We start from the raw sequence: 12,969 nt of genomic DNA, 5'->3' as shown, positions 1-12,969 counted from the left end.
TGCAATGTGTCGAAGACAACTTTCTGATGCAGATGGTGGAGGAACCAACGAGGGGAGGGGTGTTACTGGACCTTATTCTCACAAATAAGGACGGGTTTGTTAAGGAAGTAAAAGTTGGGGGTAGCTTGGGTTGTAGTGACCACGAGATGGTGGAGTTCAAGATCTTGAGTGGAAGGTGCAAAGCAAAAAGTAGGATTGCTACCCTGGACTTTAGGAGAGCCAACTTTGATCTCTTCCGGGACCTACTTGGAGCTATCCCGTGGGCTAGGGTGTTAGAAGGTAAGGGGGCCTGTGAGAGCTGGTTGGCATTTAAACAGCTCTTCTTCCAAGCCCAGGATCGGTGCGTCCCTGTGAGCAAGAAATCAGGAAAGGGTGGCAGGAGACCTGTGTGGATGAGCAAGGAGCTCATGCACAAACTCAAAGGGAAAAAGAAGGTCCATGAAATGTGGAAAAAGGGTCTGACCACTCGGGAAGAATATAGAAATGTTGTCAGGGCCTGCAGGGATGCGACGAGGAAGGCTAAAGCCCACCTGGAATTGAATCTAGCAAAGGTGGTAAAGGATAATAAAAAAGGTTTTTTTAAGTATGTTAACAGTAAAAGGAAGACTAGGGAGAATGTAGGTCCCCTACTAAGTGAGGGGGGTGTTCTGGTAACGGGGGATGCTGAGAAGGCGGAGATACTGAACGCCTTCTTTGCTTCTGTCTTCAGTGAAAAAGCTCCCCCTCGGGAATCCCAGGCCCTGGTGGTTAGTGAGAAGGTCTGGGGAATGGAAGACTTCCCTTTAGTCAGGGAAGAGGCGGTCCGAGAGCGCCTAGGCAACACCAATGTTCATAAATCCATGGGACCCGATGGGGTGCATCCACGGGTGCTGAGGGAGCTGGCAGAGGTGATTGCTGAACCGCTCTCTATCATCTTTGAGAGGTCTTGGAGAATGGGGGAGGTGCCTGAAGACTGGAGGATAGCCAATGTCACTCCAGTCTTCAAAAAGGGCAAGAAGGAAGATCCAGGTAATTACAGGCCAGTCAGCCTCACCTCTGTCCCTGGAAAGGTGATGGAACAGATTGTGCTGGATGCCATCTCCAGACAACTGGAAGAAAAGGAGGTTATCAGGAGTAGTCAGCACGGGTTCACCAGGGGGAGGTCGTGCTTGACCAACCTGGTAGCCTTCTATGATGTTGTCACTGGCTGGGTGGATGGGGGGAGAGCAGTGGATGTAGTCTACCTTGATTTCAGCAAGGCATTTGACACTGTCTCCCACGACATCCTTATAACGAAGCTGAGGAAGTGCGGGATAGATGAGTGGACAGTGAGGTGGGTTGAGAACTGGCTGACTGGCAGAGCACAGAGGGTTGTCATTGGCGGTGCAGAGTCTGGTTGGAGACCTGTAACCAGCGGTGTTCCCCAGGGGTCGGTGCTGGGACCGGTCCTGTTCAACATCTTCATCAATGACCTTGATGAGGGGGTAGTGGCCACCCTCAGCAAGTTCGCTGATGATACGAAGTTGGGAGGATTGGCTGACACGCCCGAAGGCTGTGCTGCCATTCAGCGAGACCTGGACAGGCTGGAGAGCTGGGCAGTAAGGAACCAGATGAAGTTTAACAAAAGCAAGTGTAGAGTCTTGCACCTAGGGAGGAATAATTCCATGCACCGGTACAGGTTGGGGGATGACCTGCTGGAGAGGAGCTCTGCAGAGAGGGACCTGGGTGTCCTGGTGGACGACAGGTTGGCCATGAGCCAGCAGTGTGCCCTTGTGGCCAAAAAGGCCAATGGCATTCTGGGGTGCATTAAAAGGAGCATGGCCAGCAGGTCGAGGGAGGTGATCCTCCCCCTCTACTCTGCCCTGGTAAGGCCTCATCTGGAGTACTGTGTCCAGTTCTGGGCTCCCCAGTACAAAAAAGACAGGGATCTCTTGGAAAGAGTCCAGCGGAGAGCCACAAAGATGGTGAAGGGCCTGGAGCATCTCCCCTATGAGGAAAGGCTAAGTGAGCTGGGTCTGTTTAGCCTTGAGAAGAGAAGACTGAGAGGGGACCTGATCCAGGTCTATAAATATCTAAGGTGTGGGGGGCAAAGTGGCGAGGCCAGACTCTTTTCAGCAGTGTGCGGAGACAGGACAAGGGGAAATGGCCAGAAGCTGGAGCATAGGAAGTTCCGCACCAATGTGCGCAAGAACTTCTTTACGGTGAGGGTGACGGAGCACTGGAACAGGCTGCCCAGGGAGGTTGTGGAGTCTCCTTCTCTGGAGATATTCAAGACCCGCCTGGACGCCTACCTGTGCGACCTGGTGTAGGGATCCTGCTTTGGCAGGGGGGTTGGACTCGATGATCTCTGGAGGTCCCTTCCAACCCCTACGATTCTGTGATTCTGTGATTCTGTGAACTGCTTCATTTGCAAAATACTCTGCTTATGTTAATGTGACAGCTGATTTTGACACAGAAGCCAATATTCAGATAAACTTTCACTGCTTTTATTTTTAATGGCTTCTTGAGAATCATTTCTAGAGCCTGTTGTGCCCTTCTCACATTATGTTCTTACAGTTCCCATGTGGTTGGGAAGTTCTTGGCTACTGAATGGGTTTGTGTTTAAAAATGTCCTTCCTTGTTGCTTAAAAACATGAGAGCACTGGTTAGTTCCAAAGCAGGATTTTCCACTGAGTGCATTGTTTTGGTCAGCAGTGCTAGAATAGTTACATTTTGCCTTCATTTAGTTTCTTTACTAGTGAGTATGTTCAGATTATGTTTCTGTGAGGGGATAAATTAACTTTCTGCATCTGACTTGAACTGCAATTACATTTTAAAGCAAAACAGTTGGAGTAACTATTTGCTTATTTTATACTTAATACATCAGTTTTCTCTAGCACAGAAGTTGGATTATCACCTGGTTCTGTTGTCCTTTTTCAGCTATCTGCATTTCTATAACTGTGCACTTCACTCTCTTGCAAATTTGAGATGTATTACAGTTGTTTGTGGAGAACACCACACATAGTGGTGCAGCACTACACTTAATGATGCTTTCTTTTGTTTTTTACATATTTTGTGTTGGCTTTCCTTTCAGCTCAGATGCCCAAAAAGTAATGGTAGAACACGAAGGACAGCTGTAATGTCAGTTCTCCTTCAGGGGAGGTGGAAATACACCTCAGTACTGCAGTTTTAGGTTGAAGTCTGATGTTCTAAAATTATTTAGGATGTCTTCCTGTACATCAGAAGTTGAACTAGAACATTAATTGGTTATACTAAGACTACTTTTGGGTATGTGAACAATATGTCTGTTTGCTTTCTGATTTCAGCTTAATGGAGCAAGCTCCAGCCCAGATGGGAGAAGAGGCTGTGAGGTGGGCAAAGCTGATCATCCCTCTGGTCGTCCATTCAGCTCACAAAGTGCAGTTACGAGGTGCCACTGCACTGGAGATAGGCATGCCACTGCTGCTCCAGAAACAGCAGGAGGTGGCAGCTGTAACTGAGCATCTGATGACCACGGTAGGTGGAAGTGCTGTGCCTTTTGTATTGAAAAAGCAGTAGTGTTCAGGGGTTGAGGGTATGTCTTGTCTGGAGAGTCGTTTTTTGCTGCCAATGTGTGTTGGCAGCAACTTCATGATGACAACAGTTCTGACAGAAAAATAACAAGGTAAGAATACGACCACTGAAAACTATTTCTGACAGTTATTGGTGAGAAAATAAACACCTGTCTGGGCAGCATTAGCTCTTGAATAGTATCATTATACTTCAGTTGTTTCTTAAAGAGAATTTACTTACCTCTTTGAAGCCTTCCAATACCTAAAGGGAGCCTATAAACAGGAGGGGAGTCACCTCTTTACAAGGGTAGATAACATCAGGACGAGTGGAAATGGTTTGAAGTTAAAAAGGGAAGATTTAGGTTGGATGTCAGGGGGAAGTTCTTTACAGAGAGAGTGGTGAGGTGCTGGAACAGCTGCCCAGAGAGGTTGTAGATGCCCCATCCCTGGAGGTGTTCAAGGCCAGATTGGATGGGGCCCTGGGCAGCCTGCTCTAGTATTAAATGGGGAGGTTGGTGGCCCTGCGTGTGGCAGGGGGTTGGAGATTCATGATCCTTGAGGTCCCTTCCAACCCAACCATTCTGCAATTCTGTGATGATTGCATGATCTGGTTTCTTCCTTATGGTTGTAAGTGATGAACTGCGATTTCATGTTCCCTACTTCAAGCTAAACAAGTTAGAGAGGCTACAAGTAATTAAGGATCAGTAATTGCAGTGAGCTCTTCCTTTTAAGGAAGAAGGTAAACATGTGGCAGCAGTGTTTGACTGACTCAACAGCAAATGCTGTGTGGTAAAAACTGATACCTTTCTGACCTAGAAATAACAGGTTGGTTGTGTCTTTGCAGGTGTCACTGCTTTGAGGATGTAGCTTTTAAAATGATTTGAATGTATTCCTTTTATAATTTTTTCTTTCTATCTACAGAAATTAATTGCAGAACTTCAGAAATTATTTTCTACAAAAAATGAGACATACGTATTAAAGCTGTGGCCGCTGTTTGTCAAGTTACTTGGGAAGGTAAGCAGAAAAGCAGTGACTCTGCTTCTCTAAGGAGTTCTGACTGTGTTCTTGACAGCATAATTTTAACTTGGTGAACTTCTCTGTTTTCAGACTCTGCATCGTAGTGGCAGTTTCATTAATTCTTTGCTGCAGCTGGAGGAACTTGGATTCCGTAGTGGCTCACCAGTGGTCAAGAAAATAGCTTTCATTGCATGGAAGAGTCTAATAGATAATTTTGCTCTAAATCCAGGTAGGTTTAAAAAAAAAAAAAGTTAACCTGAATTGTTTTGAGTAGTCACTGTATGTAACTGTAACTGAAAGAGTATATATTTTCCTCAGAGGGTGGTGAGGCACTGGAACAGGTTGCCCAAGGAGGCTGTGGATGCCCCATCCCTGCAGGCATCCAAGGCCAGGCTGGATGTGGCTCTGGGCAGCCTGGGCTGCTGGTTGGCGACCTGCACACAGCAGGGGGTTGGAACTGGATGAGCATTGTGCTCCTTTTCAACCTGGACCATTCTATGATTCTATGGTAGTGTTTCACTGTCAGCAGTGATCTGTGAACAGTTTTTGGAGACAAAAACCATGCAGATCTGATCTTGTCCTACATGGATTAACTGGGGAGAGCAGTTCAGTATTCTGAAGATGTGAAGAAAAAAATACCTTTTGAAATCTATTGAGAAGGTGTGACTGAGACCTAAAAAAAGTCCAGCATGTATCACAACACCCCAAATATTTACTTTAATTGTACTTTCTTTTCTGAAGAAGCAGCTAAGTGCTAACAGTTCTTTGTTTAGACAAATTGAAGTTGTACTGATTTGTTTTCCATCTGGTCAGTGTTTCCATAGATGAACTAACAAAGATGTGGTTCTAACAGAAGATAACATCCATATAGCAATACTGTTGTTATGTGGAGTGTTTCACCATGGCTCATAAGGATTGCATGCTGTAAAAGCAGTCTGTCAGCAGTTTGGTGGAAGTTGCAGGTAGACAGCTTGTGATACTACAGAGCTGTAAGCATTTTTCTGAGTGCTTACTTAGCAAGCTTGAGCAAATGTATAGCCTAGCATGCTTGGACATTTCTGCCTCAGTTCTAGATCACTTGTGGCCTCAGTATGCCATACCCATTCTGCAGTTAAAACCAAGCATTCTGAGCCTGTGTATGTCTTCTACAGTGATAGATATTACTCTTTAACATCACAAGCAAAAGTGAACTTCCTTCTGCTTAAATTGGTATTCAGTAGATTTCAGACTGGAAGAAGATGCCTTCTACTTTCAGGGTCATTCCAGACAACACTCAGAGCAGTAAAATGATCTGAAAGATCAATGTGGTCATAAAGGATTTTAATTCTGAGAAGCATTTTTATATTTTGAGCTAAAAGGTTAAGAAGGAACGTGAACTTAAAAGTTTCATTTTGGTTGTTTTGCAATTTAATCATTTAATTACATTGCTTAAAATACCTTTTTTTTCCCTCCTTCAAGATATTTTGTGCAGTGCTAAAAGGCTGAAATTGCTGATGCAGCCACTGAGCTCAATCCATGTGAGAACAGAGGCTTTGGCACTGACAAAGCTGGAGGTCTGGTGGTATCTACTCATGAGGCTGGGACCTCAGCTGCCTGCTAACTTTGAACAGGTAATAAAGCTGAAAATTGTCATAGTTTTGCACACTCATCATTAATTAAGTGACTATGCCAAGTCTGCTCCTTGTTACCATAGCTTTTTCTGTACTTGCTTTTCCCTTCTCTAATTTATTGTTACAATAAAACTATCTTAAGGAACCAAGGCTACCTTGTAGGTGTATGCTATACACACATATAGCATATTATATATGCTTACAATTGTCTTTTCAGTTCTAAAAGATCTTGATAATGGATTTGCATGGATAAGGGCATCTTAGTGGAAGTCTGCACTTGGTGCTCAGCAGTAACAAACGTGGGCAGGTTATATGGGGGGGCTGTGTTGTCCTTTCACTGTGCTCATAGAGAGTCCACCATAGGAAGCACATATTCAAAAGATGACATAATATTGAGAGATCATAGGAAAATGACCCAGTTTCACTACCACTCACATTATAATGAAGAAAATGTTTCTACCAGGATTCTGAGTTTTACCAAATCCAGGATGAGAGTAAATAACAAATTACCTACCCTTTTACATAAAGTACAGATGGATTGTTTCTAGCATGAGTTTTTGTTTTCTCTATCCATTTGTGTATCAGTTTACATGTCTTAGAAATACCAGCATAAGCACACTGAAAACTGATGCTGTGAGCAGCAGTACAGTCTAGCAATCACAGTACGTGGGTTCTTTTTGGCTTATGACTTGTCATACTCATTTTCATTGGGATTTGGTATCTTTGCAGGTCTGCATACCATTAATCCAGAGCACTCTAAGTGTAGATTCTTCTGCTGCACTGCAAGGAACTCCCTCACGTGTGCCATCCAATCCTAATTCAACAAATACTCCACAGAAACCAGGTATGGAAAGACAAGTCTGTTCCACCTGTATCCTAAATGTAGGAGCTAGAGGTGTTTTGTGTAACCTGTTTGTGTTTTTTCATTTGATTTGTTACTGAGACCATGCAGACAACTCCAGAGGTGGTGATTTACACTGGTTAAAATTGAGGCTGTTGCAGGCAGCATCCCATGTTTACAAAATCATGCTTATCAAACTGCATGTCCTCAGTTTGCACTCACTTTTACAAAGGAGCTTTGAGTTGAAACCTTGCTTTTTGTATGGATAAGTGCTCCCTTTCTGTCCCAGTCTCAGTTCTGGGACATTTTCAGTACTATTTTTGAATAGTAGTGCAGTGGTCATGAATATATCAATAACTTTCTTACTGTAAGTATGTGTAAAATCGTATTAACTGAACTTTACATGAAGTGTGTGCCCCTCCTCTGCATGGAAATCCTAGCATTCATCTTATGTAATTCTAGACTGCCATAATTAGAAGCCTCAAATTCATTGTGTGGGTGTTTCAGGTGTGTGTATGTAGTGTAGTGTTTCTGATGTGCTCTGTAGCCACAGCTTCCCTGGCAACTTCTGTTGCCAAAACCAAGTCTGATGTCTTTGGCTTTGATGCAGCTTTTGGAAGGCACGTACTTTGAAAACCCGTGGTTATTACTGTGATGTTAAATGCTACTTTGAATAGAAGTGCCTACTTCAAGTCAGACTGCTAGAGGTCCCTCCAGCCAACCCTATTGTATGACTTACCCATGTTACTAGTGTGGAATTTTGGTCTACTGGATTTTTCCTCTCACTTACTAGAGATGAAATACAAGGCAACATTTTTATTCTTAATTTCCCCCTCCTTAGGTCCTTATCCATTTGCAAGTCCAGCCACACCAAGGATGAACTTGAATTCCAGTACTGCAGGACTGGTGGCAATTCCTTCCATTCAGCTTCTGGGAATTGAAATGCTGCTTCACTTCTTGATGGGACCAGAAGTTTTGGATTTTGCAAAGCAAAACAAACTTGTGCTTAGTTTAGGTACATGAGTTACATTTTTTCAATGTACTTTTGCATAATGTGAAATGAATCACTTTGGATTTAAAAAGACATCCATAAAACACTTTATTTATAAGTGTTTGTTGTCATCTTGCATACTGGAAGTTGTTTTTAATTGTGTAAAAAGCTTAAGTGTGCATGCTGCTGCTTTCTTTTTAAGGCTTATCTAAGATAGGCTGTGAAATAACAGATTTACAGACCTGTCTTTGTTCTCCTCCTAGAGCCTCTCCAGCACCCCCTGATCGGTAGCCCATCCTTTTTTTGTAAGCATGCCAGCACATTTATAAATGCAGTTCAGGATGGATTTATTGCAGTTGGAAAAGAAGTTCCTGGTAAGAATTTAGTGGTGAAATTTTATTGCCTTTCTGCAAATGAAGCTGGGGAGGAAAACATAAGGAAGAAATGTTTGCTTTCTGTAATATTCCACTGCTGATGTTACTTAAGTTGAACTTGGTTCTGAAGCTTATTTCAGTTCCTTCTCACATCAGTGGTTTAACTCAGTGTGTATTTAAATTTTCCTTAATGTTTTTATTGCAAAGTTAATAGAAATATCATTATCTTATAGAATCTGTGCTGAATAATATCTGGAAGGACATAAATGGGCATGTGAAAACAGCTATTGAATCAGGTAAGAAGTGTGCTTTATGTTACTGCTGGCCTTAAGAAATAAAGCAGCTTTTAGGCATCAGCAGCAGTTGTTTTTGCAACTGATCTCTTTCATCTGTGTGCCCAAATCCAAAATGATACCAGTTTGATCCATGGAGGCTTGTCAGGGAGGCACGGTGGCACATGGCTGCAGCTGTGTTCCATTAGCATGAAGACAGAAGCATTTGAACTTCTTTTATTGACAAAAAACAGTTTCCATTTCCAAAAATGATTCTGCACCAGGACTTCAGTATTAAGAACACTCCTCAGTATTTGGTGTATTGCTCACAGTAATGTAAATTACTTGTTAGGTGAATGTCTACCTCTTTTTTCCACTAATCATTTTCTATTTTGTAGCAAATCATTATCTCATAATCTCTTTACAGATACATAAATACAAGTTCTTGTTTAAAGTGTCTTGATAATGGAGTATTTCATATTGTTTATGATTACAGCATTCAGAAATGATGTGTGTTGCTTGGATGCCTCCAGAATTTCTCATACATAGCTGCTTTTTTAACTTGTCAAAGTTGAATGTTAATAGCAGGAATGTGTTTCCATTTTACTTAAAAAAAAATTAGGGATTATTTAATTGAAATGTTTTGCTTACACTGCTTTTCAGAGACTTGGTACCTGATTTGTTGGTCTGATATATGTTTATAAATGCACACAGAATTTCTTATGGTCCTACAATACATTGGATTTAAGCTTTAAATAATGGTTGATGGCCAGTACTTTGTTCTGTTCTAACTATAAGTACACTTTATTCCAGGTAATAAGAAAGAAAAGCAAGGATCAGAAATGCTGACTATGTTGCTCCAGGCCTTAAAAAACATTGTTAGATCGAATTCTCTTCCTGTGCAGAAAATACTGGTAGGTTGGGGTTGTGTTTTTACTTCTTTCAATCTCATTTCTATTTGATTCTCTGTGTTCTGATTGGTGGTAGTCTTTTGCATCTTTTATGAGATTAATTTATCAGAATGGCCACTTAAGGACCAATATGTTTGGTGTGAACTGTAAGTCGTGCCATTCTGATCTAATGACCTAGTGCTCCTTAAGGGCTTCTTTCTTAAGAAGTGTCTTCCAGACTTGACAGCAATGTTGAGTGTGGGTATGTGACTTAGCAGCACCTTCTGTTCTAAATGACTGCTGCTTTCACAGTGCATTTTGTCCTTTTACTAAAGGGAAGCAGTTGCTTACAAGCATTTGGCTTGTAGTTTGTGATGTTGCATAAAATAGTAAAACATAATGACATTTTCTTCTTTTTCCCTCCTTACTTTAGTCCCTCATTGATATCACTGTGAAGGAATTACCTCCCAAAGTATTGGGATCACCAGCTTATCAGATTGCTGATATGGATCTTTTAAATGTAAGTGTGGCATCCTTCCTTGTCTGTCCTTATGGTTCAGGGTGTTAGGATGTTGTGTCTGCAGATGTGCAGAGTACTTGATCAGAGCTGTACCTTTTACTTGTATTACAGTGCTTGCATGATGTACACCTATCCTCACTTGTTGTGTCAAGGACAAGGTGATTAAGTACTGCAAAGCCTGTAGCTTTTTAAAAGTGTTCAACTACTTCAGCTGTAGTATAACTGCACTTCCCTCACAATCCCATCTAAGCAGAAGTTTAGTTCTCCAGCATTTGCCTCTAATTTTTTGCTTTGAAGTGTTAGAATTTACAGTTTCTGACAACTGTTAATACAGTTGTAAATTCCTGGCTTACAGAAGGTGCATGCACACTGAAGTGAGACAGCTGTTTCATTTGATCAATGTATTTTTTGTTTTGACCTCTTCAATTCCTTTTACAAGGGAACACCAGCTTTGTTCTTAGTTCAGCTGCCTTTCCATAACAACCTCTTGGAGTGGTGTGTGACAGATGAGAGGTATGTGTTGTTTCTTATGGGTTTTTGTTTCAATAACAAGGTCCCTTAGAGTTGAAGAATTGTCTAGAATTCTTTTCCTAACTTCAGCTAAGGAAGTCTCTCACCTTTTTAACTTTCCTTCCCTAGATTCTTCATCATTCTGGAAACTCTTATGCACTATGTTTTATCTGGGCCTACATCTCCATTGGCTTTCAGTGAATCTGTGCTGTGTGTTATTAATCAGAACGCCAAGCAGGTGGAAAACAAGGAGCATCTTTGGAGGATGTGGAGTATTGTTGTTCACCCACTGACTGACTGGATTAATCGGGTACGGTGACTTTTCTGTCCTCTTTCCCAGCACTCTCCCACACCCCAAAAACCAGCCACCAAAATTCTGTGCTTATACTTTCTCTTGGTGTGCTTTTAGAAGGTGCTTGTTGTGATCTTACAGTTATATAAGCTGTGGTGCTGTTTATGGGACTGGAATGTGTGCAGCTTTAGTATAAATGTTTGCAGTGATGTCAACAGTCCTATTCAACAGATTCAGTACATTGCAATGTAGGAAACATTGAACTAACCATCATGCAGTCAAGGGATGTAAAAGTCTCAAAAGTGTCTGTCATAAGCTATGTTAGGTGTCTCTTGTAGGTAGGCATCACTGCAGCAAAAATAGATAAAACACACAATTTCATGCTCTTTTCCCTTAGATTAAGGGGTTATTCTGGTATTTCTTAAAAGTGCTTTTTGCCTGTTAAATAGGAAGATCAACATGAGCTCTGAAAGAACAGAGAAGTAGCCAATTTAAAAATACAGTTGGCTATTTAGCTTGTGCAACTTTCACGTTCCAAACAAATGCATTCAGAGTGACATAGTTTGCTTCACCAGTGCATTTTCTCATTGCAGACTAACGAAGTAAATCAAGGTGACGCTCTGGAGCACAACTTCAATGCTGTCTATAATGCTCTGTTGCTACCAGTATCCCACATTTTCCCTGTTCAGGAATTTCCACAGGTAACTGTCAATAGTGATGCTGATCAGAAGCAAGGGGGTTATATTAAAATTGCTAAGTGCTAGCTCATCTCAGAGTGGAGCTGCTTTTACCAGCATGCACATACATTAGACCACTGCTTTGAGACTGAAATTCAAGTTTTGATAGGAGAACACTTAAAGCAAGTCTTTATCTCCATGCTCAGAGATTGATACTTACAAACTTCCTCTTTTTTGTTGTTAAAGCCAACTATGAAATCCTTGCTGCGTGCTTGGTCAGACCTGTACAGAGCATTTGCTCGCTGTGCTGCTTTGGTTGCAACAGCAGAAGAAAACCTGTGCTGTGAAGAACTGTGTGCCAAAATAATATCTGGGCTAGAAGGTGAAACTCCAGTAGTGAGTATAAACCAGTGATATTGAACTATAGAAGTACTTCAGCAAACATTTTAAGTGACGGACTTGTGCAAGAATCTGTTGTAAACTTTAATGGAGTCATTGCTGTAATATAAAGTATTTTGTGTCTGGCTTAAAGCTGTTTCATTTTACTACTGAGAGCTAAACTATAACTGGATTGGAAGAAAGGAGTAAAAATATATGATAATGCTTGAATGCTGAAGTAAGTTGAGTCTTTGGACTTGGCTTCTAAGCATTTAAGTAGTGCTGGTTTGGTGAATGTCATAGTTATGGCAAATATGGTTTGTCTGGTTGAAGTTTTGTATACATGGTGTACCTTCAGGTTGAATTAGCAAATGCCACAAAGAGGGATTTTGGTGAGGAAGGAGAATAGTGAGCATTCAGAGGGCATCTTTTGCTCTGTGCCTCTGGTACTGTCAGCTTTGCATACTAAAATGTAGGCTTCATCAGTAAAGCTTATGGAAGAGGGAGCATCATCTCTTCCCTGTGTGCAAAGGCACGTTGTGGGGAAGCAGTGTCTGTAGGTGTCAGTGAATATTGGCTTCAGGAGGTAAAATCCTTTGTGATTGCATCTTGTGAAAAAAATACTGTAAAAGGAAGAAACAAATAGGAAAATGGAATTTGAAAATATTAGCTTTGGAATATAACACTTTCATTTGATGCTATAAAATAAATGATAAAATTCAGTTTTCAAAAATCAACAATGATTCATTAGGCTGAGCTTGAAAAATGAAGGGCTTCAGTATGGAAGTTACAGTGATGCAGACTTTTTGGCTCCTGTCATCAGTGTTCCTTGTAAAAGCAAGTGGAGTTCTTTATTATTTACAAGGGTTTGAGGTGAACTTTCCATGAAAATCTTGCTGCTATGCTGCAGTCATTTCCTGAAGATCAGACTGAGTCCAGTGGCTGAACATAGGCACACTGAGGTTTGGTAGCATGTTCTGCCTTAATATTGACCTATGTAACTTACAGCTGCCTCTTACTGTTTCTCTTCCTTAGATTATATATATGCTTATGTATTACTTGTACAGAGTGGAAAGTCTGAATCTTAA

The 12,969-nt window shown here is 41.5% G+C and overlaps 1 protein-coding gene across 2 annotated transcripts in view; it reads left to right on the top strand.

Annotated features, from left to right (window-relative positions):
- RIF1 (replication timing regulatory factor 1) overlaps positions 1–12,969 on the top strand; it is a 34,675-nt gene that overhangs the window by 6,260 nt on the left and 15,446 nt on the right. For both annotated transcript variants that reach the window (XM_090143454.1, XM_031590800.2), the window contains exons 6-19: positions 3,285–3,474; positions 4,431–4,523; positions 4,617–4,755; positions 5,985–6,136; positions 6,866–6,980; positions 7,819–7,992; positions 8,232–8,342; positions 8,576–8,638; positions 9,428–9,528; positions 9,938–10,024; positions 10,464–10,537; positions 10,664–10,844; positions 11,420–11,527; positions 11,750–11,899. In XM_090143454.1, coding sequence (XP_089999580.1) covers positions 3,285–3,474; positions 4,431–4,523; positions 4,617–4,755; positions 5,985–6,136; positions 6,866–6,980; positions 7,819–7,992; positions 8,232–8,342; positions 8,576–8,638; positions 9,428–9,528; positions 9,938–10,024; positions 10,464–10,537; positions 10,664–10,844; positions 11,420–11,527; positions 11,750–11,899 — 1,738 coding nt within the window. The remainder of the gene's footprint in view (positions 1–3,284; positions 3,475–4,430; positions 4,524–4,616; positions 4,756–5,984; positions 6,137–6,865; positions 6,981–7,818; positions 7,993–8,231; positions 8,343–8,575; positions 8,639–9,427; positions 9,529–9,937; positions 10,025–10,463; positions 10,538–10,663; positions 10,845–11,419; positions 11,528–11,749; positions 11,900–12,969) is intronic.

Source organism: Phasianus colchicus, chromosome 7 (assembly GCF_987193195.1).
Source record: "Phasianus colchicus chromosome 7, bPhaCol1.hap1.1, whole genome shotgun sequence".
Taxonomy (NCBI): Eukaryota; Metazoa; Chordata; class Aves; order Galliformes; family Phasianidae; genus Phasianus; species Phasianus colchicus.
The sequence above is the reverse complement of the archived record's forward strand: the minus strand, read 5'-3'. Positions and strand labels throughout refer to the sequence as shown.